This window comes from Anarhichas minor, unplaced genomic scaffold (genome assembly GCF_050575085.1).
Source record: "Anarhichas minor isolate MPS153535 unplaced genomic scaffold, ASM5057508v1 ptg000026l, whole genome shotgun sequence".
Classification (NCBI taxonomy): domain Eukaryota; kingdom Metazoa; phylum Chordata; class Actinopteri; order Perciformes; family Anarhichadidae; genus Anarhichas; species Anarhichas minor.
The window spans coordinates 6,373,597-6,399,359 of NW_027466472.1; the positions used below are offsets into that span (position 1 = coordinate 6,373,597).

At 43.8% G+C, this 25,763-nt stretch overlaps 1 protein-coding gene across 1 annotated transcript; it reads right to left on the bottom strand.

Annotated features, from left to right (window-relative positions):
* Nucleotides 1-84: 84 nt before the first annotated feature.
* Nucleotides 85-24,131, bottom strand: sphkap (SPHK1 interactor, AKAP domain containing). The gene is made up of 13 exons (XM_076100841.1): nucleotides 24,097-24,131; nucleotides 21,998-22,100; nucleotides 20,681-20,791; nucleotides 11,203-11,262; nucleotides 10,751-10,891; nucleotides 9,797-10,067; nucleotides 7,605-9,184; nucleotides 5,827-7,550; nucleotides 4,287-4,448; nucleotides 3,205-3,288; nucleotides 2,389-2,438; nucleotides 1,507-1,694; nucleotides 85-1,038 (listed from the first exon to the last, which is right to left on the bottom strand). Exons 1-13 carry the CDS (start codon nucleotides 24,129-24,131, stop codon nucleotides 886-888), a joined length of 4,662 nt encoding a protein of 1,553 aa, XP_075956956.1. The 3' UTR covers nucleotides 85-885.
* Between the last annotated feature and the right edge of the window lie 1,632 nt (nucleotides 24,132-25,763).

A 25,763-nucleotide genomic window follows, 5' to 3' on the forward strand; every position in this document is an offset into this window, starting at 1 on the left:
CTTGTATTTCACATCACAGAAATTTATTGATGTCAAAAGATAAATACATTCAGTTCTACCGTGACAGTTTACAGCTGAATTGTGTGCTTTCACCCCCCTCCCCCCTCCAACACTAGAGAACCACTCAGTGCAGAAATAAACAGACCTAATTCACGTACAAATTCAACATTACAAACCTCACTCTGTCTTCCTGACATAGTAAAAGCTAAAGAGAGCAGTCCACTACTCCCAGGTGCAGAAGATCCAAATCTACAGTATGTACAGTACAGCTATCCAAAATAATCAGTTCCCGAGTAACATGAAGAAGATAACATACTTACTTTGAACTGAATTTCAAGGTCACAACAGAGATGGTACGTCGGCCGATGAACACAACAAAGATATGGCCATCAGAAGAAGGTGAAAGAACTTTTTCTGGGCTTATGTTGATATAAAAGGTATGAGCATGTTGAGTTGTGTGGAGAATTTAACCTGATATATCTATACTATACCTACAGTTTGCTTTGTTTCTGTATGTGTCGCACTAGAGAGGTGATTCTGAAAATAAATATACTTATCATTTGGTTGTGAGAATCTGTAATAAAAAAAATAAAAAAACCTGTATAGCTACAGTGTTTGTGTGCGTCTCACTAGAGAGGTGATTCTGGAGACGAAAACATGCTTTTGTTAAAGGGAGACTTGTCCATTCATGGCTGCCAAAAGATACTAAACACAACTTCAATGGACAGATTGAGGTGTAGAAGTTTCTCAAGTATGTTGATCGTGTTGTGCTTTCAACTTGCAGTAGGAGACGGGATCTGGCAGACAAGTTAGGAACATGTGCGATGTTAGAAGTGTGAGCGAATACGTGTCTTTTTGTTTGCAGTAAGTGGAAGCTACAGGGCCCTACATCGTCTCCAGCAGCCAATCAAACAGGCTGGACAGAGACCGGCCCTCCTCTTCCTCTTTCTCATGTAGCTCACAGAACTGGACCACAGCGTTGAACAAGTCTGCAATCCGCCACGCCTTCTGAGACATCAGCTGGACCACCCTCTGGAACTGAGAGAAGACACACGGGATTCATTTTAGGTTACATCAGAGACTCACTTTAACTTCAACAGTTACTGTACAATGATTGTAAGACAGCACAACTAAACAGTCTTAATCTGTGATAACTGTCATAAAAAAGTCACATAGTAATGTAATAAAAAATATAATAGAACAGTATGGCATAAATGTCCCAAAAAAAATCATGAAAAAGTCAGTGTAGCATGTCAAACATAATTCATAAAAAATATAGTATGCCATAAAAATGTAATTTAAAAGTGACATTACAAAGTCATATTTATGTAAAAAGAATGCATTAATGTAGGGTTCATCATTTTGCATGTGCATTGGGGATGTGGGCTCATGACCTCAGTAGGAATAAACTGTACAGTACAGCCCTGAAACAGGGTTAGAATAATCAAACAAAACATTATTTGAAAATGATTGATTGATGATGATTGATCCGACAGCTGTGCCTACCTTTGTGACCCTCTTCTCTTTGGACTTCCTGAAGTAGAGAGCAGGAAGGCCCAGCTCGGAGGCAGCGATCCACTGCAGGGCCATTCTCAGCTCGGAGTCCACGCACTCGGGCTCGAGGTCGCAGTTCACCACCAACAGCACCCTGAGGTTGCTGCTGCCGCCTGCTGCTGTCCTCTGTGAACCGCCCTCTGAAAAATCAAAAGGTGACAGGAATGCACTACTGTTTTTCTTCTCTCGCATAAAGGGACAACTACAGCATTTTGTTGTCATAATTTTTACGACAATGAATGAACCTGATGTTTGTGTGTTTATTGTCTTATAAAGGTTGAATTGTTTTGTTTTTTTGTGTTTCCTCTTACTTTATTGTGCTTGTTTCATTTCTAGTTATTCATTTTTGTTTGTATTGTATGCTAGGACCCTTCGAAAACGAGGGTTCAATTAACGTGTACAATAACACCATCAATGTTGAATATCTACACCATCAAAGCAACGCACAGACATTTCATTCTATTCTATTCTTGCTTGAACACCAAAAGCCAACGTGCCAAACCTTTGCATGAAATATGCTTTTCACCAAATATAAAAAGGCTCAGTTTTGCTTTAAAATAATCTTTGTTGGAGCGCAAGTCATTCAACAAAAATTGATTTTGTGTTCAGACACTTCTGAAACGATGGGCCCTTCTTGATTTTTGATGTCCATCCTTAATTCAGAGAGAAGAATTGGCCTCTAATCAAGCACATTCATTTGAGGGATTAATCCCGATCATGCTGTACATGGAGTCACTCAACCGCTCTTGGTTAGTAGACAGATGTTACAGCTGATGTGAATAATTAAGAAGTTGATAACATTGCGATGACATGAGAATCCATCGCTACACTTACCGAAGACATTTTCCTTTGTTCCTGCTAGATGTCCTTTCTCTGTCTGCTCACTGTGAGGGGAAAAAAACAACAATTGGAAGTTACAGTAGACTATACAGACAGTATCACGAAACAAATAGTTCAATATTTTGGGAACTTATTCACTTTCTTGCTAAGAGGAAGAGAATAACTCTTATGTCAGTACGGTAAATATGAAACAACGGCTAACAGCTGGTTAGTTTAGCATAAAGACTGGAAACAGTGGGAATCAACTAATCTGTCTCTGTCCAAAGGTTTAACAAAATCCGGCATATCTAAAACTCACCAATTAACACGTTAGATTTTGTTTGTTTAATTCGTACAAAAAACGAAATGTAAAAACGACACATTAGGGGTTTACAGGGAGCTTTATGTGTCGGACTATTGCACCTAACTTGCAGCAAAAAAGCCATATGTTTCCCAAAATATCTAATGCTATTTAATATTCCTTTATTAATGTAAATTGTTAATCTGATTGTGTTTTAAGATGTGTTTTTAAAGAGTTGAGAGATGGATATAGATACAGTAAAATAGAAGAAATGCAGCAGACTGGAGAGGCTTTGATGTCTATTAAACAGAACATGATTATCTCCGCTAAATGACAGAATATGTAATTGGCTATAATCTGTCATGTGCAGCCTGTCACAGTCACATGACACCTGATTGCTGCGCTCTGGGTGAGAAAATGAGAAAATAAAATATAATATCTACAGACTCTGTCGTATTAGAAAAAAATGTCATTATGGGCATCAGAGAGACACATTAACGTCAGCAGCGGCCTGTGACAGCGACAGTTACCCGATTACTGTGATCTGAGCGGGCACGTCAGAAAAAGCATCCAGGTCTGCCTGGCCTAGGCTTGACGCGCTGCTGGTCCCGTTCCTGTTAACCAATAAAAACAACAGACGGCGTCATTTAAACGTTATCTCAAGACGTCCAACCACTGACGCGTGAAGAGGACAATAACCAGGCGCAGCGATGCAGGACATGTTGTTAATTAGCTGGTGATTAACATATAAATTGCAGCTGCAGCGGAATCGGACCTTTAGGGTGGGGGGGGGGGGAGCTGGCGATTTTTCGTCCAGCAGCAAGCCTGTCTGGTAATGAGGATGAGCAGACTTGGAGGTAGTTTAGGGCGGATAGGGTGGACAGGCGGGGCTGGCAGCCGAGCCCTCGTTTCACAACATAGATCGGGGAAATGAGGTGAAGTTCAAATAAGCAGGTAGATGGAAAGGTTGCAAGAAGCAGCGAGTGTTATGGTGGTGCAGGCGACTACTGCGGCTAATTAAGCATAAAGCACATAACTAACATAATTGCCACGCTGAGCAGTTTCCCCTTTCCTCATCTTAATCCACGCGTCAGTGTCTTCAGAAAAAAATGCATATAATATAATAATAATATGCAATTTATAGTCGGTATTTGTCATGTAATTTGGTCCATAATCACAATGTTTTTAACGTAAAGTGAAAACAGGGCAATTTAGACTGTTAGCTTATTTCAACTAGCATCACAGAGCTGTGACTCAAATTTGAAAAAGTTGGCAAAACAAATGAGAATTTGATGAAGTAGAGAACGGTGTAGCAAATGTTCTGAACGGGGTTTTGATGCCAGAGGTAACCGCCCGGTGCCACTGCCGCCTACTGCTGCATGTAGTCGTGCAGGCGACGTCTAGTCCTGTATGCGAGCTATGGAGAGGGCTTCGTGGAGTCAGCTCTCTGCCATATACTGCCTCAGCAGGTGTGGATATTGCAGCAGCAGCGGGGAGTAAATTGGCATTGGCACAGGAGAGCACAGGTGTCAGTAGCAATGGGCCAATGAGAGTGGGGTGAGGGTGGGAGCAGCAGCGTTTGGAGCAGTATCAATGAGCAACGGTTACTGACCCCTCGCTCAGCTGGATAAAACTACTGGTCTCCTCGTGGGGGTCATCCTCGGGGGTTATATGGGACCAGCTCCCCATGCTCTCTTCACTGCTAGCGCTCATTGAACGCTTGTCGCTCTTCACTACTGCAGCCACCGCCACAGTTGGCCTGTCCCTCTCACTGCTGGGGAGAGCAAACCGCAAGATGGTTGGGAATGACCATCGAATAGTTTTTGCACAATGTCTGCTGCAATGTTTGGTTACTTTGGCCCCAATGTTGTTCCTCTCTGTTCACTGTTCACGTAAAGGAAATGCATTCTGAGGAGTGAAAGCAGTATCGGGACAGTTTCGGCTTTAGAAATCATAGATACAGTGCAGGAACTTCATACAAATGACAAGCCTTTGGAACTTAAAAATAACTACGCACCACATAAAAATTAAGCGAATTAATTTTAATATTTTTAATGCATCAGCCAGCTGCACTCCCCGAGGTTTTTCCGTTCCTCAGGCAACTGATTCAATTAAGTCATAATCAGATAATCGGGGGATGCCATCCTTGTCAATTCTAGAGGGAAATCCGGTGGGATTGACTGGGCGAGTAAATGAGTTCCACTCTTACACAAGGGACAAGCGGATTCACTCCACTCGTTCCTGGATTACATGTATTGTAAAGTGAATAGGAGCGTGTCTTGTGACTCCTGAGGCCCTGGAGCCTTTCAGCTGTTTCCCTCTGATTCACTATCGAAAGAAGTCTTATTTTGAGGATCTGAATGTCGTTAAAACACTCAGTTAAAAGACAACAGATCGCAAATGATTCCCCACATATGAATATTACATTTCTACTTTCCTCTACATATTCTGCACATTAGCACCTCTTTCCACTAATCCAATTTCAGCAGGTTCATTACCTTCAGAATATCCACTAAAATGTCTTCCGGTGTCTACGCTCTCCTGCCTTCTCTGAAAAGCCACTCAGACATTTGAGTTTCTAGAGTTAGAGTGAATTTTACTTGTTTGAATTAAAAATGCAAGACTGACCATGTCTAATATATATGAATCATAAGGGCTACATACTCTTAGTACAATTGAACTGACTTCATATAAACACCATTTTTCAGCTAACCTGCTGCCAAACAACTTCTATCGAGCAACCTTTAATCTAAAGTGACACCAAAAGTCTTTGCTATTTTAGTTGTGTCAACGTAGTCTAAATAGCTATTGAGAGTCTTGTGGTTTTAGTGGGTAAGCCAAGTGTGAGTGCAGCTTGTACCGATCAAGGTGAGTCGAACAGCCCCACAGTGGATAAAAGATGAAGCTACTAAAAGCTTTCTGCACACACAGTTCACGACCCAGACGGTGTGATTTACAGCCTATCCAAAGGTTTGTCAAACCTCACACACTGCTAAAAATAGATCACTTTTCACAGTGAATGGACCGTCTGCGTACCTGCCACTCGTTAAAAATAACGTGTGGTTCCTTATTTCTCACTGCTACTCTTGTCAGACATATTGATCTCTAGTTTTCTCATCTACAGTGTGATGATTATAAAAAACGTGCACTACCTGTTGCCCGTAGCTCTCTCTGTTCGCTTGGTGGCCGACACTTCTGGGGGCGTTTCCTGAGGTCCTCCTACTCTCCTTTCAGGGTTTAAAAGAGTCTCTTCATCCCTCTGATCTCCCTCGATGTGGATCAGCGGCACATCTCTGGGGCCCCTCATACGGGGTGCGCTGCCGTCACTAGTCCCGGACCCTACTCCAATACCAGTTTGCTCCTGACTGGACCTACTTCGACCACAAGTTAGATGAGACTGTTTGAACCCCCTCCTTCTTTCACCAACAGGCATATACGGCTGTGAGAGTGACCCAGGTGTACCCCCAGCTACATCTTGCTGCCCCCCCAAGGCAGACTTCCCAATATCCACAATGTCAGCCGCCAGGCGATTGGCAAACTGCTGCACGTGGGGCTGAGAGTCTCCCGCGGCCTCCAGCTCGATACTGTCCTCTGGATCAGCAATGATCTTGTTCTTTCTCATCAAGGACTCGATGGAGCTCGACCAGGTCTCATTAATCAGCATGTCTGTAATCTGGTCAGTCCTACCCCTTTGATAGAGGCAGGAGTCCGACTTACACAGTCCTGTGGCTGACACTGAGTTGGTGTGGAAGATATTCAGGGTTTCTCCGTGCACATTGCGGGCAAATCCGTCAAAAGAATTGGCTTTTATTGGTGAGTTGACAGTCAGTCTCGAGTCGGAGGAGCGCCGGTCTGGGACAGAGGACTGTCGTATACAGAAGGGTGTTCTAGGAGAAGGTGGGAACAGGCTGTTGCTCCACTCCTTAGTCTTGGCGATGCCATACTCTCTGTTTTCCTTGTCCATGTCCCGAAGCATGAACCTGTAGAACTCCTCTGTGATACTCTCCGTGCTCGACTGTTTGGACAGGCAGGATGACGTCCTGACATTAAGGTGACCGTTTTTCTTTGATGCAGCCTGTTGTACAGCTGCAGTCAAAATGCTGCTGGCATTTTTCCCTGCATAGTAGTCCAGCAGAAGGTCAAAGCCCCTGCCCTCGGTCTCCATCTGGTTTACCATGAACCGTGAAAACTCATCTGTGATGCTCTCACAGCTGGACTGCTTAGAGATTGAGCTACCACGGCTCAAGTTCTGACCTAACCGACTGCCAGGGCCCAATGTGTTGGGTGTGCCTGTGGGGTCTGCGTCTTCTTCTGGAATGCTCTCATAACTAGAGGCCTTCCCACGGCTCCACCTCTCGCACTGCAGCCTGCTGCGTGGCTGGCCTGTTTTAGAGGTGTCCACCACGTTAAGCTCAGGGCAGTTCATGATCCTGGCCGTGACTTCAGAGGCAAAGAGGGCAAATGGGTCCTGTGGCTCATCTAGGTTTACCGATTCGTCCACCACCCGGTTCACCAGCCGCTCCATCAGCTCTGGTTGCTCCTCCGTCTTCCTCTTGATCTCACTGAGGCGCGGTGCCCGGTGTTTCTTGGAGGCAGCATTGCTGCTCTGAGCTTCTTTCCTCCTGAGCACTGTGCGGCAAGCAGGGATCAAGTAGGCTTCTGGCCCTTCGGTAGATGTCCCTTTTAGGGCACAGAACCAAGGTTGTTTCCCAGTGTTGTTTTCAAGGCAGATGGCGGCCAGCTCTGTGGCCATAGACACGACTGTAGCAGCCAAATCATCGGCATAGCAAGTAATAGGTGTCCTGGACTCTGAATCCATTCTCCAAGAAAGCAGAGAACTGCAAGAGTTGAGGGAGGACTGGGGTGTGAGGGAGGACTGGGGTGTGAGGGAGGACTGGGGTGTGAGGGAGGACTGGGGTGTGATGGAGGCCCGTCTGCTGTCACTGCCCGTCACTACACGTCCCCTCCTGTCTGTGCTATGAACTTGGATTTCACTCAAAGGTTCTCTGATGGCACCACCGCCCTGCTGGATCTGCTGGTGTTCAGAGAAGTCCTTGGCAGGCAAATAGGTGGATTTAGACTGACTTTGTCTGCATGACGACTGCTGTTGTTTCTCTTTATCTGTGCCGTGTAGGATGCTGCACTGGTTCCAACTATTAGTGGACTGGCCTAGGCCAACTAAGCACTGTAATTCACTTAAGGGATCCTTGCTCTCCTTGGTGGTAGAAGGCTCCCTGGCACAAGTATTACCCTCTTGTGTCTCGTAGGACCCTTGGTCACCTCTAGAGATATGACAGATTTTCTTCTGTGTCAGACAAAGGATATCAAACAGCAAATTGTTAACACTGTCCTGCAGAAACACCTGAAGGCCCGGTGCATCTTTTCCATTACCCTCCAGTTCCTTTTTCTTTTTTGCTTTCTCTAGAGCATGTGTGAATAGGCTGTCTGCCACCTCATTTATTAAGTCATCCACTTCTCTTTCATCCATGTAGGATTGTTTTGGACAAGTAATACCATCTACTATCTTGTTATGCGTGGCCTCCAGCAGGTGGGCTATACTCCTGTAGCCCTGCGGCTGAGTCAGAACCTCAGCTGCTTCCCTGTGTAGGACCTCAGCAATGTTGGCCCGAAACGCTTCGACGCTGGTACCTTCTGCTACACTGCAGTGCAGTGTGATGGCTGCAGAGGCTTTGGCAGCCGACATCAGACCACAGGATGCCGTGTGGACTTCAGCGGAACCTGCGTCAGAATCACCGCACTCCCCTGACTCCTCGGTTAGTTCCACAGCCGCTACAGCACCAGCTACCTGAGCCATGCCACATATGGCTGAGGAGAAGGAGTAGTCACCTCGCTCCTCTCGTTCCGGCAGCTCCTCCTCCTCCGCGTCTTCCTCTGAGGCCGATTCCATGGCAAGCTGTTCTGTCAGCAGTGGGTTGGTAATGGTGCCAATGACACTGGCAGCACAGGCCAAAGCCACCTCTACATGTTTGGATGGGTGTCCTCCACTGTGGTGGGGGATTTCAGCCTGTGTTCTATTCCCTGGCAGCTCTTGGGCTTTGGCAGTGATATCCTGGTCAGGCACATGAGACACCTGGGTCTCTGGCCATTCTGCCGCTCCGTCTGAACTGTCTGGGCTTTGAACTATCACAATCTTGGGGAGTTCAAAAGAGCAAGTGCGCTGCTGGGAAGGTTCTTTGGTCTTTGAAAGACGAGTAGCATTGGAGGTACGACCAGAGAGGGACAAGCTTACAGCAGCTTCGGAGACAAAGGAGGTTTCGTCTTGAGAGAGGCGTATGAAGGCGTCTTGCAGTACCGATTCGGCCAGATTGGTGGCGTAGTGACCAGCTGATTCCTTAGTATGGAGGCTTGCTCGCTGATTCCTGTCTTTTTTCAGCTCTGCATCCTCCCTGTTCTGATAATGGGCCAGCTGTCCCCTCTGACATGCAAGTCTGACACCATGTTTCTGCGCAACCTCTACCAAGCTTTCTGCCAGGTCACCACTCTCTGGTTCTGTGAGGAGACAGAGAAAAACAGAGAACGGCAGGGAATGAAACATGTCCACACTGATTAGAAAGCAGCTCTATCAGTTCCAAAGTGTCACAGAAAGCAAACCCGTGGAAAATTAGAGCTGGGTTTTGTCTCGTTTGTCCCGTTCAATTTCCCCCTGCACATTTCATTCATCACTGGGGTAACACATGGGCAATAAATACAAACTGCTTTCTTGTTTATACATTCTCAGTCACGATAAAAATCTTTCAACGTATCTTACTTTGACAAGAAAGTATTTTGCTGGCCTTAAAATTCCACATTATCTCTAATTAATGCAGTAGGAGGACTCCCACTGTTATCATCAACCAATGGGCTAAGGCCTAACTAACAATGAGCCAGTGATGTTTCAACACTACCATTGTAAACACTACAGTTATAAGAACCATAACAAAGCACTAGTATCCACTTGGATATGGATAGTTTTCAAGTTTAAATTACTTTACCACATCAAAACAAGTTTTGGAACAGCCACTTCATGCTGAACAGTATGTGGTCAAAGCTGTGTAGTCGAGATACCGACCAACAAACATGGCTGCAAACAAAACCCTCTATGGTGGAGGTAATGAGGCTCACCATTTCTGAAGCCGTCGTCCTCGCTGTCATCACCGAGGTGTTCTGAGGCAGTGAGGAAGTCTTCTTCTATGGATGAGATGGAGCGATTCGTGTCGTCGTCGACCCGCTGCCTGGCTGCTCGGCCCTGCTGAAGCTGCCGCTCCTTCCCCCACTGCAGACCGATCAGGAACTTGTTGATCTCAAAGATGATGTTGCCAGGTTGGGTGGAGCGTCTCTGCCCTGAACACTGAACCAGGCACACACCTGTATTTCTCTGCTGCTGCTGCCCACCCTGAATGGAACATGTACAGATACCTGTTATACATGCGCACACAAATAAATACACACACACACAGTCACAAAATATGAGATATATAATATCAAACATCTTGAACCTTCTGACTCAATGAGTTTATGGTGCTCTCATGCCTGTTTTTCTTTCTTTTAATCAATACAGGATACTATTAACTATAATTGTAAACTCATTGGATCTCCTCATGCAAGTTTAATAGTCTGTGCAGGCTCCTCAGGCCGTGTATTGATTCTTCAATGGCTTTATTCAATGATGTATTTGGTGAGCTTCAGAAAGTCTATGTGATGATCACTGGCTGTAAGGGAACACTGCATTTAAATAAAAATAAAGGCAGTAAAGGATTTTATTTAGTAGCTATTGTTTTTTTTATGTCTGTTTCAAGTTTAAAATGATTCTGAAATAAATCGTTTTCATATAAGTCATCCATTCTGGATGTTTTTCTGTCTAACATGCAGTTCTATGTTTTCATTGGAGTGAATGGGGGAGAGTTACTAGATTAAATGAGGTTCCTCCAGTGGATTTGTCCGAGCACAAAAGGTTAAAATCTAATCACACAGAATTGCGTTAAAGAACAGCTTGCACTTGCTGCCTCGCACTCCCGGTCAGTTAATTCAAAGGATGAAAATACTTGCAAGGGTTTATAGTGAACACCGCAAACTCACCTGAGAGGGGGCGAGTGGGTGTGTTTGGCAAGTATCTGAGGCTTCTAGGCCACCGAGCAGTAGGATCTCGTTTTCTTTCGGCTGGTGGACAGTCAGCAATTCGACAAGCTTTGGCAGGTCTGGAGACACTGAGGCCAATTTCTGCAGGAGTTACCGAGCACAGGGACAGAGAGGATAAAAGCGACTTCAAAACTTAACATAATGCGATCTCTGTTGTTTTAAATTCAGAGGCACATAATTATAAAATTGAGAAGTCTCGAGCCATGTGCAATTCTGTCACCACCAGCTGCAAAAAGGCTGCATATTATCGAAACAAAACAACTCCCTAATTCTGGGTAATGATTCTGAATCCATGGCAACTGAGCCAATGATTATATGCGAAATACAGAGAACAGAGTTCCTGGGAGACGAAAAAGCGGTCAGGAAAGAAAAGGGACGAGGATTCTGCTCACCTTGATGCTTTTGTCGTCACGATAGTCCGATTTTTGAGGGTCCAGATTTACAAAACAGATCTGAGAGAGACAAATAGAGAAGAAAAACATATTAGAGTGACAGTGACAGTGGGAGTGGGGAAATTATGACAGAGCTAAATAATATCCCAGATGTTAGATGCGAGAGTGCTGTAAAAGGGAAAGTCACTGCACTGCACAAATCCTACAAACCAGACAGAATGATAGCTTTCCTCTAAGTGACTCAACTACAGCAGCTGTCTGTCGCATCTGAATAACCACTGTCAGGCACTTTCTCTCATTGGCAGAGCCCTTTCTAAAAAGACCCTCTTGTCTCTCAGGGGCTTCTAGCAGCAGTGATTTTTTCTTTCTGTCTCCATCTCTCCTTTTTCTGCTTTTCTATTCCTCCGTCTCCACTCCTTCATTGTGCCTCTGTCACACCCTCTGCCTCCTTCTCTTTTCATCTCACCATCCTCTCGCCTCTGCTGGCTGCACATTTAATGGTGTGTGATGGAGTCCTCATGTCAGTGCTGGGAGTCTGGGACTGTCCGCCGGCTGCCGTTTGATTGTACGGCGCACAGCCTCTGATCTGAATTGGCAGAGCCGAGTCAGTCCTGTGTAGCTAAATGGATGAAGCGCGTCACCGACAGCATTTGAGGGGCGGGGGGGGGGGGGGGGGGGGGAGGTTGGGTGAGTTAGTTCCCACTAACTCGCACATACTCAGCATGTGTATGCATGTAAATATGACATATTTGAGTCTTGATTATATACTGTATGTCTAACTTAATGCTACCATACTTGTCATTACTAATCAAACCAAATGTGAGTCACTGATGCAGTCTCGGTCTTTTCATTGCAAAACATGCACAGGTGGGATGCTGCAGTCTCCTTTTTAGCTCTGCCGTCTCCATATCCGCTCTGCCTGCTGCTATCCCTCCACCCCACTTCTCTCCTCTATAGACCTGCGAAAAATATATATAGTTTCAAAATCAGTCTCCAGTCTTGACACACACTGCTGTCTGAAATAAGTTCCCTGGAGCTGCGCTTCCACTCATTGGGCGAGGCTTCTGAAGAGCCTCAGCGCTTGTGAGATAGCGTATACTTTCCATGATTTTCATCTTTTTTCCCCATTTATCTGTGTTACATTAAACACGATGTATTCCCTGAAAGTCATGTCAAGGTTTAGGTATAGATCCAGCATCACTGTGGTGTAGATTCAGAACTATTTCTTCTTTTAGAATCATGTCATGTTTTCAGTCTGTTTTCTCACTGCAGTTCTGAAAGTGAAGCAAAAGAACTGCTGCATTAAATAGGTCAATATACTCGTGAGTTTATATTTCAAAATAAGGCTATAATTCGGTGACACGTTGCATATTTCCCGTACTTTCGAATGACAGTCTGGGTTTGCTCTATCAAAAAGCTGAGATTAAGAAGGAACGATACCAGGGAACAACAACAACTGTCTAAAGTCAGTTTGAGTGTCCTTCAGCTGAAACGGTAATGCGCTGTATTCTGAACAGGTCAATTTCCCCCTCATCTCCGATCTGGTGTCCTCCAGTAAAAACGGAATATTTCCAAACTATTGGGTTTAATGTGAGGAAAATTGCCACTTGTCAAAAATAGGAAGCCAATGACAGATGACATTAAAAGGATATTTGAAAAAGGTTTTCCGGCCTCACCCTGATCAAACCTCATCTGCCCTTCATGGATTGCATGTGTCACCTACAGCACTTATCGGAATACCAAGAGGCTTGCTCCTTTGTCTAGTCAGTGTGGAGCACAAACAGTTTGTTTATTTGCTCGTCTGTTGTGTGATGAGGACCATTTTGTCCGATTAGCTGTTAAATGTCAATGGCATACGCAACAGGACCCGAGATGAATCTACACCATTTACTGATGGACAATAGCTTTATTGTGCCACTTGCTGACCCTAGTTCGATAGACAATATGGCCATTGAATTCGGTTTTTAGTAATTTTGCAGAGTTCTTACATGCTATTGTTTGTGTTGCTGATAACATGCATAGAATAATGTTTTTTAATTAGATTTTTGTTCTGTATCTGGATGCAGATATATGCCCTTTATCTAAATGGTGATGCGCTATGAACAAAGAATGACCTCATGGCTTTTCCCTACACTAGAATGCACAAAAAAAAGCAAAGGCTATAATTTGGTATTTAGTGGTTCATTTTCAATTTCTATCCAATACCACAACATATAAGTAAGATGTTTGGCACCTCGGCAATATTCACTTGTCCTAATATTGGAAGTCATTCCGGAAAAGCAGCAAAGACACCTTCCCCCGCCTGCCAACACATCGCCTGCACATAACACACAGTTTGAGGAGAAGCGAGGCGAATGATCCACGAGTTTGTCCTTGAGAAGGGTTGCAGCAATTTAACCCCATCAGACGGTGAGAGCCGAGAGGTGGTTGTTCTAAATTTGGGAAGCAGAGGACCTTGTGGTCATTTCTGAGTCCATGTGCGAGACGAGCCCAGGGACACGCTCCCATTCCATCAGGTTTTCACAGACAGACTGGACGACGTCCACTTGTGCGCCAGCCTGTCTCTGAAGGGCTGACCACGTAAACAACAGTGAGGGTGAAAGGAAAACAAATATACAGACAGAGACGGTAAAAGTAATAATTTGATGTGTGGATAAACCGATACCATGGAAGTCTAGTGATACACTCAAGGGCTTGAGTAGTGTTCCAAAAGAGGGAGACAGTCATAACACGTTAAGAAGAAGTTGTGTTGACTGATACATCACTGATTTTCCTTCTTTTTTTAAGTTTAGTTAACTATAACTACATAGTTACACCTGCAGTAACAGATTGTTTGGCCATTTTAGATCAATATTCACTCTCTGTGTTTTGTCTCCACCAACTCCTGAGAAACATATCTGGCATTTCAGCTGCTAAATGCTCCACTATGTTGACTAGCTCGTCGCTAACGTTGTCTGTTTGCTGTGTGGTGTTGAGCAGGTAGAGCATGGATGTACTCTTTCGCGCTTTGTTACTACTATGGGAGTGGTGAGAGTGAACCAATATGGCAACATTGTGGGCAGGAAAACCAAAACAATTAACTAAAAGAGTCCTGGGTACATCATTACAAGCTATCCTTTCACATTAAAGTAATCATGTGATTCACTGTTAACATAAAAGTATTGATTATACACATTTAAAAGGTTAGGTATTGTGGTCGAGGCTGAAAAAATGTTTGTTAGATGACATCCATCCAACCAAACATCCTCACTATCACTTTTTGCAGCAGCACAAGTTAATGATAATCTGTACTTTGCTACAGAATACATAAATAATATATATTCTATTTTAAGCTGTTCAAACAACCAATCCAATACACACAGCTTTATGTGGCGTCAACAGTCCGGCTGCAGCAGAGGTCTGGGTGTCTGTCTCTGCATCTTTTTTGCTTCACTAGGCGCGTAACTCTTACAGCTGTGCTCAACATCGGCCCCGACAAACAAACTCAGGGTGACTCTGACCACCTGTGCTGATGGACCAAACGAAAGCCAGATAGTCCTGGGTTTCATCCAGTATTGATGCAGAAATGGACTGCAGATAAATCCTGACACTGTGGACGTTGAATTACCTCAAAAACTTGAATAGAATGTCAGTATTCAGCCATTTCTCTTTATGCATAAATCCAGTTTGGCCTTGGATGTACAAAACTGTCAGGCAGGCAGATTGCTCTCTTTCTTCTAGCACACATACAACTGGAGCTTATGCAGCTACTTCGCCACAGTTCCAATACATCACTATGTGCACAGACTTCGGTCAATACAGCAAACCATTACAAACATCTGAGTCTCCTTTGTCCATGAAAGCTTTATTCTTCCTCAGCAGCACTTTGTCTCTTTGCTCACTACTCTGATCCTCCCACACACACTTGGTCCTTCCGTCTTCCTTTTTAACTGTGGCTCTTTTTTGCTCTTTTTATTGACTTGAATTACAGTAGTTTTGCTACACTGCACATTTAGTCCTTTATATACGCTATGCTTGTTTTGTGTGGTCTTTCTTGCCCAAAGCAATGAAATATGGCTACTTTAAAGACTAAAGAAAACATAAGTAAACTAATATCCCCCCACAGCCCCCGTGATGCTCTACTGGTGCTGCATTGAAAGTGTCCCTAATGCTGTTACAAAACTACGGGTTCATTCTCACTCTGAGGTCACGAAACTAAATATAGCTCCCCCTATTGTAAAGTGTTTTGACATATCTCAGAGGTTGGCAACTATAATTATAATCCATTTGAAGTTTAATTTAATCCAAATGAAGTTCAAGGGGGAGGACGACAACATTAAGGCTCAGTGACTCGGCCGTATTCATTTCGCGATGCAACCCACAAGCTATACAGCGCTGGTGTAGAGACCAGACAAGCATGCTAATCACACATACTGGTGACTGTAAACAGCCTCATTTTGTGTTCATAAATGTGGGTGTGTGCTGAAAAAAATGCACAACATCAGCTGTTTACGGAGCACAACATGAACTATCATATGATGATTTACCTCCGACTGAGCTGCTTCCAATCTATCTATTTTACCACTGAATGTAAAAAACTTTGAGCACGCACGCACGCACACACACACATACATTTTAGTTGTATATAAGGTAAGAGATATTCACTTTAAATAACACATAATAACTATTATTACCTAGCTCTTTAGAAGAGAGCTTCTACTTTTAAGCAAGTAGGTCTCTTTATTTGAGCACAACCTTGTACCGAAGACTGCAGTTTCTCATAATGTCAGATGGACTGTGAGTAAAAGGAAGAAGAAAGAAAGAGGGTTTGTCTTCCTGCTCTGATCCTGTTGTAATTCAGCGCTCCAGCCGCAGCTGATGGCATATTTATTCTGTTCTCCCTCTCTCTGGGCCAGGAAGGGGCCAGGTCAGGACACAACCCGCTACCCGAGTGGGAAGTGTTTGAATCGGGTGATGAATGGATCACTCTCCTTCAGGAATGAACGGTGTTGAGGAGGGATACTGCAGGTTTACTACACCACATTTTCTGCTTTTGAAACAAATTGGCTCACACTTCTTACAAAAACTGCAATCTTTAACTGTCACGTACGGTACGGTACATCAATAAAAGTAAATGCAACATGTAATTTAGATGCACAGAGATTACGTAACTATTTGCCTTGCAAAGAAAAAAAAAATAAATATATAAGGTGCTGTCTTCCTTTTCAAAATGCTCACTCTGTAACATCTCTCAGGGGTGTGATGAAATTCGGTGTGACTATCGCAGCAACGTGAGACTTCTCTGTGACTTCATGCATTAAAACATGAGTGAGCGATCAAAGGTGACAACATGATGCAGCCAGAGGTGGATGATGGAGCGCAACACAGGAAATCAAAAGCTTTTATCTTTTATTTAGCTCACAGTTTTGGGCCTTCTGCTTTAAGTCCTGAATAAGTAAACGTATATCGTTTTTTACCCTCAAACAGACATTTCTTTGAAAACTCAACCTAATACTCATTTTGGATTAATTAATTTAATCAGAGTAAGCTGTTTTTAACATTTAAGCAACCCCCCCGAACTCCACTCAATATTAAAGCTAAAGAAGTCAACAAGGGAAAACAATAAAATGCCTCTACACCTGTTTTTCTATTCGGATCAGCGTTCATTGTCTCACCATCTTATCTTTCACTTTTTTTTCCACACTCCCTGTACAGTTCAGGACAGGACAGAATCATTTATTTCTCGCACAGTGTTATCTATCGTACGGTCCTGTTTGATTGATTACTTGCATAAAAAGCCCAACGTAGAAATTGAGAGACAGGAGAGCGATCCGTCACGTCAGAGTCAGAGCGATGCTGTGGGCGGATGAGCCGCATCTGTTTGCAATCGCATTGAAGTTCCCCTCTGATTCATAGAAAACATGCACGGAGTCAAGAAAACAAACAAGCATTGTCTTGTTGAAACAAAAACTGGGTTTTTTTTTATGTGAAGATGAAGCTGCTTTGCTTTTACCTTTCACAAAACACAATGAAGATTAAACTGCACAATCCCAGACTCGGGTACGAGTTTGTCATGTACTGCAGAGACGAGCAGGGATGTTTTCAAGCATCTTTGTTTTCAAGATGTCGGCTGTCACAAACCGCTTTTCTAGGAAAAAATGAGGAGGAGGAAAAGAGTCATGGTGCACATGCGTAGATCCGCTTTACAGGACTCTATTTGATGGTCAGCGGGGCATGTTGGACTAATGTGCGGACCATTTACCTTTTACCTTCCGAAAATCCACTAAACTTTAATGAATGAGTACTGTATTGCCAAAACTTGTATCAGTAAATACCGGGAGCCGTCTCAGATATGAATATTACTGAACATCTTTGATCAATCTCACAGCTGTTGGAGACCTGTGTACGTCTTGTCCTAGATAATACAGCTGGTGTCTGGGGGTTTCAGGAACATTTAATGCTCACACTTACGAAGTGCGACGTGAGTGTGTGAGAACGGTGCTTTTTTGTTAAAATACTGTTATTCCTGTTTCCTTGGTAATGATTATCAAACATGTTTTGGGGAGCGATATGTATTTATTCTGCCGGCTACAATCCATGACTGAAGAATTAAAAATAAAAAGCAACTCTTCCTCAAGTGATGACTTTCTGGCGAGGACAAACTGCAGGAAGTTTGAATGGCATCCTTTAGGTTATTATTAGGCTATCACTGAAGCGAGGGTGAACGTGTCATTCATTTTAAGACATGAGAGAACAGATTGTGCATTTAATTACTGTCTTTAATGAGGCCCATCTAGTGTGGACAAATTTAGCTGAATGTTATCTTCTATAAAAAAAAAAAAATGCTGGACTTGATGCAGCGTTAAAATATTTCATTTTGTGTTTATTTAGAGAATCAAACGGCTGTTGTCCCTCCCAACGAAAGCCTGCCTTTGAGCCACTGACAGACGTAAATCCTGAATGCATTTCATGCTTAACTTGCAATTTACAATGAGTGAGTGATCAAAGGTGACACATCAGAATTGAGCGGCAGAGAGGATTAAGCATGTGTGTCCTCTACAGCTAAAAGCCTCTCTATTTGTTTGCTTTCTCCCCCGATGCATTTTCTAGGCCCAAAGTCCTTGCGTAAACGAAACACAATGTCCTTATTAATCCAAACACGTTCTTTATCCAGAATATCCTCGTCAAACGTCAAATTCTGTTTAGAGGGAAATACGGACGAGAAATTTGTTTTGACAATTATCCCCCTTCTTTTCATTTCAAAACGTCATTCCTTATGTTTTTAAAAGCCAATTACATTATGGTATCTTCTGTGTTGTGTAATTTGCCACTTCTTAAAATGTTGCATATTCCTTATTAACAGTTGTGATACACGACAACAACTTATAGAGTTTTGGCAAATTGTGTAGATCAATGTTCAAGACTGAAGACACTATGATTAAAAACTATATGTAGCAGCAACTTAAGGGTTACAAAATCTAATTACAGGTTGAGAAAGAATCTGCCCCTCAAATAATTATAATTTTCTGACTGTCGTGGTGTTTAAAGATTTGTATCTCTGCTACATCTATCCCAGCATGCACTGAACAGAGGGCAAGGAGATTGGGGAAACAAAGAGAGAGGCCTACATGTCAAATTGAAAGCCTAAACTGTGGAACCGCACCAACCATCAGGCATTAAAAATCTCACCCGAGTGTGAGATTTGGCTCAAACGCTGGTGCCTCATTGGATGAGAGCCACGAGGGAGTTCCTTTGACACACCAGCTATGACGTCACCAAGGCCACTGGAGCACACCTCCACCCTTAGCCTTAAAACAATATTAGTAGCCAAAAAAGCCCTTTAGGTTACAGTTCTAACCTCGCCGGACGAGCAACAGAATGTTTTTTGTGTTCACACACACTTGGATCCTGAAGGAGAAACGGGTAACTTTCCCCGTGCTCCCCCACTTTAACCTGCAGAAGAATGATCACGGAATTCCTTCAAGTTGACATTCGCTGATGTCCCCGCTGCCACAAGTAGAGCAGTGCGCCGCTCAACCCGCCAGTCATTGGCTGGAGAAACTCAACCCGAAAAAGTCCCACGAAACACACGCCGATCGCTACGAAACGATCTCAAGTAAGAGGCTATTGTCTGGTCATAGTGTGTTTTTGTCACCTTGTTTGCTTGTTTTAAGTTTAACTGTACTGTTACCGTGTACGTTACGGGCCGCCGAGTCCACGTAACTGTTGTGCTTGTTTCTGCTGTAATAGTGCTGTTCCACACTGCTGCGCTTTGTCGTCTTTCAGCCAGCTACCGTGAGTAAGGTCGGTAAACTGTATCTTGTCAGTTAGAAGTCCTTCTCTGACTCAGGCTCTTTTTTTAAAGATAAATACACAGTCCATATATATCTTACATGCATTGATCTCTCTACGTCCAGTGGAAGCCTGCCTTTTGTTTGTTGCTATAGAGAATCGTGGAATCGGAGCTCCACTCAAGGTGGCTTTTTTCATTCACCACATACGAGCTCAACTCAGAGTGAATAAACTCTGATCAGCTGTTCTGCAAATCAAAACTCAGAGTTTCCCATCTCAGGGTTAGTCCACTCAGAGTTCAGGGTTAGGCTCAGAGTCTGTTAAACGTGCTTTCTGAAAGGTTTAACTTTGTAAGGGCATGTGAAGTTGAGTTGACGTACCCGTCATGCTGAGAGTCCAGCAAGAGTGCACTTTTCAAACTATGGAAATCCTCGAGAGTTTGTGTTACAGCAGAGATGATGTTTTTTGTTTTTTTAAATCTGTGATAAAATCAACAACAGACGCCGCAAGCCGCTTCACTTAATAAATTGCCTGCTGAGACTAAATTGAGCTTTTAACAATCTTTCAGCAGTTTGAAATTGCATAGTTTATAACATCTACTCGAAGAAACTCTTCTGGTATGTCGCAAGCAGCAAAGTGATTGTGAGAAATTCAATTATTTAAATGTTCTTTTCCAAGTCATTTTCAAGAAGGCAAAACACAAATCAAATCCGACTTTTGTTCACAGAACCCATCTCTCAGCTAGAGGAATTATGATACAAAATTTGTGAACGAAGGAATAGTAATTTCCCTTCAATCAAACTCATGAGCAAGCACTTAAAGACTTAACACCAGACTCTCTTGTCAAAAGCTCAAAATGGTTGCTTCTGCAACGCTGGTTGGGTGATCAGGTGCACGACTAATTACAGTCATTGTATTACCTTAAATCGTGTCCATTTTCTCAACACATAGGAAGTGACACTCCAAACCTTAAGAACAACAGCTGCCTACAAAACAGCAGCAAGGGAGCAACAACAACCAGCTGCATGAGCATCATGACGCCACCTAGAGCAAGCAGCTTGGAGAAAGTGCACTTTCTGGATGTCAAATTCAAACATTTACCTCGCTGTCGTTTGAGGCCACAGACACGCCTCCTGCTCCAGCTTTGAGACTCGACACTAGAGACGTCGTGTGCGAATGTGTCATCGTTCCACAGTAAGCTACTCACCATGGTGCAGCTGCCCTCCGTGTCGTCGTCCAGCAGGCCCACTCTGCACAGAGCTTTCTCATTCCTCCGCCAATACTCCGGCGAGTCCAGCACACTGTTACTGCACAGGACCTGCAGCACACAGAGAAAGCCTTGCTCAGGTACAGCAGCGCTGTGAAAATCCCACCGCACAGACACACACACACGGAGCACGTGACACACACACACACACTGTCGCACATTCACTTTCATCTGCACTCTCCCCCCCTCTGTTGTTGGGATCAATTGACCTTAATTTCAGGAGAAGTGGCACAGGATCAACAGTCTGTCCTTTAACCAGACACTGCACAGTATAAATACAACAGGTATTGCCTTCTCCCTGGAGGGATATTTCAATGAAGCCCTCGGGGTGAAACCTAGACTCATTGAGCTGCCCTTGTCAGTGATTTGTCAATTGTCCTTGTTCTATGGACTGACATACTCTCATTAAAAACTGTTGAGTTTGTTGTTTCAATAACCCAATTACAATGCCAATTTGTTCACACAGGTGAAATTAAAGATTGCCCTCATGCTTATCACAGTGCTTGGGTCGGACCATATGATGTGTTTATAGTTATTTATTTGAAGATAACCGATGTACAGCCAATAAAAGATTAAAATCACATGCTGTATATAAAATAGTTCTTAAGCAAACACTTTGACATATGATGACTATTACGTGCGTGTTCTCACTGTGTATTTTTAGTGACAAACCCCCCCCCCCCTTCAGGAACAGACCATCTGTGCAGGCCCTCGGCCAGGTGAAGGTGACGCAGCCTCAGCTGATCTCACAGAGAGCGATCATATCAAAAGGCTGCTGGCACGGGAGAGCGGGGCCCGGGGTTCAATTATAAGAAAGACATCACCAGGTGACTCCGCTGGACACTCGAGTGGAAGTCAGTTGAGATCGTGAGCGGTGTAGGCTAATTAGGGACACACCTGCACGCACACGCGTAGTAAGAGACGCATACAAATAGACCTACACACAATTTTAAAAAGGAAATTCAATCTAGCCTCTACCTCAGCCCACTGATCTGTGCCATTTCCCCTCCTGTCTCGTTGGCACTGGGAGATGATAAATCCACTGTGTTGACCCCAGGGCTTAGCTGTTCCTCTTATTGCACAATCCCTATAGCGCAGGCACCCCAGGGGAGGAAATTAAAATACCTTGCACTGAAGATAAACTGACAGGGAGGCAGATATGAGGGACGGGTATACAGGCATATGAACAGAGAAAAAGAAGAAGGGGTCACACAGCAGAGGGACACACAGGGAGATAGATTTTGCATCCTTTTTTACCTTCTTGCAGGCGCTGATGGATGAAGCCACGGTGCTCTCCGGGCTTCCTCCCTCCACCTCCACAGCCTCTGAGCCTTCAAACATGGCCGACGACTGGAAGTTGCTGCAAGGCAAAGAGGGCACAGAGTTGACTTTGTCAGAGCAAGTTCTTGTCAAGTGCTCAACACTTCCCTTTAAAAATGAAATACAAATAAAAGTCTTGGATCAGCCCACTGCCTGTCACATTTGTTCATACTGTACAGATGTGGCAGTCATCCAACAAATTAACCAGCCATTGTCGGACTGGTGAATAATGTCAACATTCTGAGCCAAACGCTTAATCCCTTCACTTACATTATTCCCAGCTTCTTTTAAGCTACAATAGAAAAATTGTTTCTTTATGGATTTCTATGATGTCTTCTCTCTGCGTAAATACGCTCGTGGCACAGACTCCATTGCATGAATGCAAAACTCACTGACCCCCTTAGCGAGTTGCAGCTATTAGTGTCAATCTAAGCATTAAAGTATCAAAGATTCATGGCCACTTTGCCAAATCGTGAAAATTGACTTTGACAGCAACGGCGCCAGAGGATATAGCCGAACAAACGGGGAAACACATGTTTCCCTCATCTGGTGCTTGAAACTAAATGATTATAAACAATCTGTAGTGATGGGAGCGTCTGTCAGCCTACGGCGTGCCTTAACACGACATCGCAAACTCAAGATCCCAGGAAGGCATCATTATCCTCCGTGCATGCGTTCACTGAGATAAGGTAAATCAAAGCGTATCTGGAATGGCATTAATGGGGATCAATTTAGAAAATTAAGGAGGATAGGGAGGAATATTTAAATAGTAGCAGCTTTTTTTCCCTATAATCCACATATTTCAAAGCAAATTAAAAAGCATTATATTTTGAAAGGCCCCCAGGGATGACACAACCCTATCTATTTGCAGTTAATGAACATGCCTGCATAAATAATTGTGTCACAATAAAAGTGATGATGCCCTACTGGAGATAAGTGGATATGATGTGCTTTTGAATGTGCTGCTGTATCTGCCAGACACGCATCAAAAAACCCATCAAACACACATGTGCGCGCACACACACACACACGTTGGATGCATGCATAAAATTAAAAGATTACGACACTGCAAAAAATGGGACACTATAAAAAAAAAGAAACAGCACAGGCCTACTGGCCTGTCTGTGTTCTTCGTGCAAATTATGAGTGATTTCCGCACGAAATAGAAGAAGACCAGCGGGATAAGATTCGTCATGCACGACCTCATTTTTAATCTTTGCGCTTTACGACCTTTCCATCACGACTCGGTAATGATTGACAGGTCGTAGCGCTCTCGCGCTGCCAGGGCCCCCAGGTACCCAGCAGACATCCGCCTGCAGTTGAAGACGCAATTAACACATGAAATGTCTGTCTCTCAATGACTGCCCCCGGTCCGCTGTTGTAATTTACTGTGAAAGCTTGTGTGGGCCATGTAAGTGGCGCACAAACAAGCAACTTTTGGTGGCAGCCCTCGGATTCCACTGCACAAAATGATCCATGTGGCAGGTTTAGGTCCTGAAGACTGCAGAAACCTTTTGACCAAGTGTTTACATTTCTATTTTAAACGCGACTGCTGTGCACTTTTTTCTTGCCATACATCTATCAGTCAGGCCAGGCGAGCTGAAACATGTTGTTGACTGCACAAACACTGACAGTGGACTGTGAAAGCGGATTTACTGCATCACTCTGCGTGGATGTTGTTCTCCAGCACTGAACACAAAGTGACACACTTTGCACAGTCAAAAGATCACCACGCTTTGATCCAATGCAACATCAAACATCACGATCACCTCAGTGGTTTTGTAAAAAAAATAAAAAATACTGTACTATATTTCAAAAAGGTGTTGCAGTTAATCCATATGTGATATTTATAGGATAATATTAAAGTGGCAACACATATGCAACAAAAACACTATGAAGTAGATATTCATGAACAGCAGACGTACAATGTAAGTACCCAAAGACATTTGACATGTTCAATTCGTTTGGGAATAAATGCGCCTGTGACCATCGACATTTTTTCTTTTTAAATCCCGGCAGGATAAACAGTCTCTTACCTCGGCGTTTTCAGAAGGCACTCTGCGCCTGCCATTCTGTCAAAAATAAAGCCAAACTGTCCTCAACCGGTGTGATTATTTCCTGTGTGTGGACAGCGGGACAGGGAGACGTCCAGCGGAGCGCGTCGACGCGTAATCGTCCCGGGGACACTGTCGGGTCCAGATGCGCAGCAGCCCCGACCGAGCACCGACGGAATCTCGTACTTGTTTCCACCGTTGCTGGGAGGAGGACCGTGGTGAACTGAGCCCCCTGGTATCAGCAAGCAGCAGCACGCCACCGACCGTCCTGCGCTCCTCTCCGCCAAATGCCGAGTGCACGCGCAGGAGCCCCGCATGGATCGAAACGTAATGAGCGGCACGACGCAGTCGAGGGGGTATGGATATGGTCAGTGCGCGCGCATGCAGATGCGTATGAGTATAAACAGACTCACGCGCACATGTACGTACTAGTTTCCCTACCAATGCAAGGCGAATTAGTCTATGGATCACTTAAGACTGATGTAGGTACCACTGAAACAAAGTAGTGACACAGGGGATTAATAAAGGTTAAATAAACAGTAATGACATATCTCCATCACATCTGGAACACATGCTTGATCAAGATGAGACCCAGGCTTAGATAGGACACTATCAGACATCATCCTAACTTCCAGCTGCATGTGCAATGCTGTTCAGGTGCTCTACCTCAAACACAAGGTCATTGCAGCAGATTTCACAGTTGACCGGCCTTTTGCCCTCAACGAGCTCACAGCGGCACGACATCCCTCAACACATTTCAAGTGCTTATTTTCCAGCAAAAAGTAGACGTGCCTGTTGTTACCGTACGTGTGACCATAGGGGACTAACTCAGACACTTTCAATGAGCGGTCTCCATGGAAATATCAAAGTCTTCAGTGCATCTTCTTCGGTATAATTACAGAGTGGATTAGAACGTTTAGTCACATTGTCCTGTGGTAGCTGTCTGTGACAGTAATAAACATGTTAACACATTGGAACATGTACCGTGCCATTTACAGAGCCAAGCGTATACTGGATTAAGCCCATTCCAATATTACAACAACATTGATGTCAGATAATTAACTTGCCTTTAACTTGGATCAGATCCTTTTCTAATAAACGTAAAGGCATTGCAGTTTCTATATTATGGCAAGTTGCTTGCCAGCTGACTTGCACACCAAATATGATATATTTGTGATAAGTTAAAAATGAGCTGTCATGCTGATGTATTGGGCTCTTTATACGTTTACAAAATTGTACGTTATATGGAATATTGTTTGAACTTATTTTGATCGCTTACAACTGCATTCATTTACTTATTCTGATCACATGGGTCTACAAATTATGCTTTGTAGATTTGTACGGTGGCCAAAGTGTACATCTTCACTCTGCTGAAAGGATCATTTCTGCCAAAGGGAGGATGCTTATTTTCAGCGTGCCCTCAATCTCAAAGAAGATAGATTTGTACACGCTGTTACCAGCTACCATGCTATTTATCTCCCTCTGGATGCCATTTGCTTTCATTCAACTCCTAACAATGTTATACTCCAATTTCTGCAATTTCCCAGCGTACTATGCAACCCACAAGGAGCGTATGCTTACAAAACACTTGCTGGGCCTCGCCTAAAATAAGAAACATTGCAATGAAATACCTTTTACCAATAATATAT